Raw genomic sequence first — 5,134 nt, forward strand, 5'->3', positions numbered from 1 at the left:
ACCACAGTTTTCATGCAGCTCATACCATATTATTTTGTTGTATTAATCCGCCACACCTTAAATGCCGGTCCCTGAAAATATTGTCTGACTTAAACCGGTCCGTGGGCCAAAAAAGGTTGGGGACCCCTGCTTTATGTCACAGAATTCATTTGTGTCCAGGCCAATATTTCACTAAATTCAGAGAAGATCATCATTTTAGCATATCTTTTGTGAGACTTTTTTCTGTAGTGTAAGGATTTTGTAATGTAATATGCGCCTTGGCTAAGTAAAGGTCAGAAAACATTACTATCGCGTATGCCACAACTATTCCATTGGAAAAGGGTGACGGGAGAATTAGATTATGTGGCAACCTTCATGACGTGTGGCGCTATGATGCTATATTTGACATGTGTGGCCGAAAATTCTTCGTGTTATCGTAAGGATAAAATCAAGAGCTGTATAGCACAAGAGCAACAGCGGTAAAATCACAAATGGCGCATTGCTGTCAGCACAGAAATCGGCACGACTGCCAGCGTGGCGACGACGCTGGAGAAGACGGGGCGTGTGGCGTCATCAAAGATGGAGCCGCTTTGGGCGCAGTGTGCCTTGTTGCTCCCGATGCAAGCCGCGTACGCCATGACGTGCGGAATGTAGTTCTGCTCATGCACGCCGTGCAGCAGGTGGGCCAGCGGGCCCTTGGCGAACACAGGCACGTCTTCTCCGCCGTGGGTCTCTGAGCTGAGCGGAACGGCAGACTGAGCCTGGTAGTAGATGTCCCCTGTGTGGGGGGGGAACACATCACACAATTACCACTTTATGAGAGATATCTGCTATCAAGAGACCCAATACTTACACTGCTCAAAAAAAAACAAAACAAAAAAAAAACCCAGCATAGACCAGTATGGTTTTTGGTTTTGTGCAAGAACAACCGCAACAGCCAAGATTGGATTACCCAAACCTTGGGTCACTGGGCAACCCCCTCCACCAATTGAGCCACAAGTCCAACATGTTGTTGTTACACTGCTGGTATTTGGTGACACCAGCAAGACTCCAACTGGTCAGGTATCACCAGCTCCCGGCAGGACCCCAGCACCATGTTGCCCCTGCTGAGCAGCTTCGGCTCATTTCATAGAGTGGGTTGCTCATTGATCAAAGGTCAGGGCTGTTTGAATCTTGGCTGTTTTGTTTGGCTTTTGCTGCTGGTGACCAGAAGGACTAGCACAAAAAATTACAACAAAACCATGCTGGTCTAAGCTGTTTTTTTAGCAGAGAGGTGACAAGAGATGTGCTTTACAAAATGGTCTACAGTTACTTATTAGGATATTTTACTTTTTAATTAATTGTAAACTGAACCCCTCTTCACCACAGGGTAGGATTTGAACTAATTCATCAACAAGTCGAGTTAACTACTCTGCATTGGTGTTTAATGGTTGAATGCATCTGGTGTTGGAATCGGTCACATTAAAAAGGCCTTTCAACTCGCTTGTATACTGCCGCCGCCAGGCTCCAACCCTGGAGCACCAAAATATCAGGCCAACAAGTTGACACAGTATTCATAAGTCTGAACAGGTCCGACAATACGAAAAGTTGTGGATTTGGTTGTGGATGACAATAGCGGTTAGCCTCACAAGCTTCGGCTAATCTTATCGCCGCTAGTCTTGCGAGCAGTTCCATTTTTGCTGCCAAAATATTATGTCCAATAATGCGTGGACAACAACTCACAACATGGCATTCATCAGGAGTTGCAACAGAGATTTCGAGAGACTGGAAGAGTCACAAAAAGGAATAGAAATGGAAATCCTTGGAAATATTCAAGAATCAAACACCTGTTAGGCGTAGAAAAAAAAGTAGTGTTTTTCCGGTAACCCGACCGACCGAGAATTTCTACGTCGAAAAAAAACTTTACGGTCGGCATTTTTTTCAAACAACCCTCTACATTTTTGTGTAGAGGGTTTACATCGGTGCAAACTCTCGCGATATTCACGTTGAGCGCGTGCGTCGTTTGCCCTGTCGTCTGTCAACAACATTGAAACATGGCGGCGGCCGCGATCTCCGACGACAGTTTAAACTGCGTTTTCTGTGTTACAGTCGCATGCTCACACCGTAATGTTAAGAAAATAGCATCCATTGATGTATCGAAAAAATTCAGCGAACTATTTGATGAACACCACGGGCCGAGTAAAAACCGAGGGTGGAGGAGGACGGCGGAGGAGGACGGCAGAGGCGGTGGTGCGCCCCGGCCCCCTGAGTCCGGAGCGGGGAGAAAACTAAATAGGTGGTGCCGGCTCCGGCCGCGGAGCGGCGGGTTCAATGTCTTCTTGTTTTATGTTTTATGGTTATTTTGTTTAAATTTTTGATGGGAAAAAAAAAAAGATTAAAAAAAAAAAACTTTGTCCGACCTACCGACCCTATGCTGAAATTTCATGTTCCCGGAAACACAATATCTTTTTTGTTTGGCCTTATCAATTTTGCTGTTTACCTCCATGTAAGTTTGATTTGCATTCAAAACCTTAGCGAAGGGCAAATTACGTTTGCCTGGAAACGTTTTCAGAGAAGTGTAAATTATTCCATAAACGTAGGTAGAGGTATCTACCAAAGTTAACATTGGAGATGTTCTCCCTTTCACCGTCGACCATCTTATAACCCGGGCCATTGCCGTATGCAATGGCGGTGAAGGGCTTCTTGTCAACATCGCTAACCTCAGGGGCCAAGCCTGCAGAAAGAGACACATCTTAATATCCCCAACATATGCAGACAGTATAGCGACATGTATGGAAATCAAGTTCATAGCCAACCGAAAATACTGTTTCCTCTGAACGTGTAACCTCCAAAGCTAAAAACGTGCGAATGGTCAGCAGTCACAACGGTCATGGTGTCGAAGATGCTGGTCATCAGGCCTGCTCGGCCGATGGCCCGGTCCATTTCCACGGCGTCGTGCAGAGCCAGCTGGGCTAAGCCCCCGTGGTGACCGTGGTCGATACGTCCGCCTGAAGGACAGGCCATCACGTCACTTACTTTGACATTTATTTGAAGTCTTTTTCCTTGTATGTTTCTATCTAGCCATGCATTTTCGAATGGGTTAATCCTGTCTCTGTTGCGCCGGAATCCATCCCAGCTGACATTTGTAAAGAGTAGGTGAAATCTGAGCACACCACACACACACACACGCACACACGCACACACACACACACACACACACACACACACACACACACACACACACACACACACACACAACTTGAACTTGAAAAATGAGTTTGGTTACTCGTAAGTCAAGGTGCCACTGAATTTACACCAAGGGGCTCGTTTAACAATTGTAAAAGGTTGCACAAACGCACCTTCTACAAGCAGGAAGAATCCATTAGGGTTCTTCCTCAAGATCTTGATGGCCACATCCACCATCTCTGTGAGTGACGGATCGCTTTCGGCGTTCCTCTCCAACTCGTACATCAGATCGGCCGGTTCAAAGAGACCTAAGAGTGGGAGGACAGGGGATGGACTTACTGAACTGTAATTCTAAGCCTAAGGGAAACTTGCATGCAAAACTCACCCAGTAAGTGATCAACATTGGCAGGGTTGAGAGATAAAAGCTGAGTCTTGCTCCACACGTAATAGCCTTTCTGCACAATGAGAGCAAGCATGTGAGCAATGCGCACCAACCTCATGTATAGTGGATAAGCAAGATCAAATAAAGGAATAAAATCCCTCATTGAAAGCCCTAACCTCAGTTTTGCTTGAAACTCTAATGTTAAGCCCCAAACCTGACTTGCAGACTTACTTTGAAACCTTAACCTTTTTTTGAAGTCTTAACGCAGCATGAAAACCGAATTAGGAATGCAAACCCTTGCTGAAACCCTAATTTAAAACACAGAGTCTTGCTTTAAACACAAATTCTTGCTTGAAACCCCAATTTAAAACCTTAACTCTGTCTTGAAACACAAATTAGAAATACTAGCCCCGGCTGGAAAAGCTAACCCAGGCTTGAACCCTGACCCTCACTTGAAACCATACTTTGAAACCCAAATCCGGGCTAACTTGATACCCTAACCATCGATTGATACCCACCTTTTGAACCCTAAGCTTATTTTGGATCTCTATCCCCGACTTGACATTCAAATTTGAAACTCCAACCGTCGCTTCTTCTAACCCTATTTTAAAACCTTTATTCTGATTTATTCCCCTCATTTGGAACAGGCTTTTGTTTTCTTTTTACATTGTTCTTGGTTTTGTCGATCCACTCCTGCACCAGGTTCCGCCCATCGTTGCGCGTGCCATTGTGCTTCTCGACAGTAGGGTACTCCACATCCGGCGTGTTTTTGGGGAACATGTATTTCCTTCCTCCACCCATCATAACCTGAAAAGCCACAACATTGAAGACACAGTTGATTGCTTTGCTCTTTGAACTTAAATGCTTTAAGGTTGTGTAGCTGAGCCTTTTCCCCCAGTGGAGCTAGTCACACTATAACCACGTGTACAGGTAATCAGACTTTTTATTTTTCGGACAATGGGAATCAAAACAAACCAGAAAAAAAGACAGAAATTGTTTGATCCCCTGCTGAATTTGTAAGTTTGCTTACTTGCAAATAGTCTTTGGTTGTTACCGTTATTTATTAAGGTACGGGGTGAAATAGCAGTCAAAAAATGTTTTTTTTGTTTTGTTTTGTACTGAGTCTGTAGATTGTCAGTCATCCAAGTACAGGTAATCCCCTAAAGATTGTCTCAACCCATGCATAAAATGACCGCTAAGGCACCATTTTACCATCAGGCAGATGAACAACCTGTTGTTATACCAAACAGTTGTTAACCAACTAAACCTGGTAACAACAATCCCATATTTCGAATTGAAGAACTGAAAAGTCTTCAATCAACAAGTAGAGTTGACTTTTGTGTACAAGTTAGTACTTGGTGAAAAAAAAAAAACGGAATAGACCACTCTACCTTAATATGTGTTGGTATTAAGGTTGAAAGGTAGGCATTATTATTATTATTATTATTACTATTATTTATATACTGTAACAGGTGTGACAACAGTGTGGCCTGAACCCATCAATACAGTGAAACTCCTCTACAACGAAATTATGTTTGCAGCAAGAATTTTTTTACAACAGGGGGTTTTTCACTGTAGCAAATTTGATCTCAGATGTAAGCACACACA

At 43.8% G+C, this 5,134-nt stretch overlaps 1 protein-coding gene across 2 annotated transcripts in view; it reads right to left on the reverse strand.

The window, feature by feature from the left end:
• Positions 1 to 209: 209 nt before the first annotated feature.
• alpl (alkaline phosphatase, biomineralization associated) overlaps positions 210 to 5,134 on the reverse strand; it is an 18,856-nt gene continuing 13,931 nt past the window's right edge. For both annotated transcript variants that reach the window (XM_019857930.1, XM_019857923.1), the window contains 6 exons: positions 4,193 to 4,333; positions 3,530 to 3,599; positions 3,318 to 3,452; positions 2,775 to 2,966; positions 2,573 to 2,692; positions 210 to 757 (listed from right to left, as the gene is read on the reverse strand). In XM_019857930.1, coding sequence (XP_019713489.1) covers positions 465 to 757; positions 2,573 to 2,692; positions 2,775 to 2,966; positions 3,318 to 3,452; positions 3,530 to 3,599; positions 4,193 to 4,333 — 951 coding nt within the window. In that variant the 3' untranslated portion in view covers positions 210 to 464. The remainder of the gene's footprint in view (positions 758 to 2,572; positions 2,693 to 2,774; positions 2,967 to 3,317; positions 3,453 to 3,529; positions 3,600 to 4,192; positions 4,334 to 5,134) is intronic.

The sequence above is a fragment of the Hippocampus comes genome, unplaced genomic scaffold, assembly GCF_001891065.2.
Source record: "Hippocampus comes isolate QL1 unplaced genomic scaffold, H_comes_QL1_v1.1 scaffold17, whole genome shotgun sequence".
In the NCBI taxonomy this organism is placed as follows: domain Eukaryota; kingdom Metazoa; phylum Chordata; class Actinopteri; order Syngnathiformes; family Syngnathidae; genus Hippocampus; species Hippocampus comes.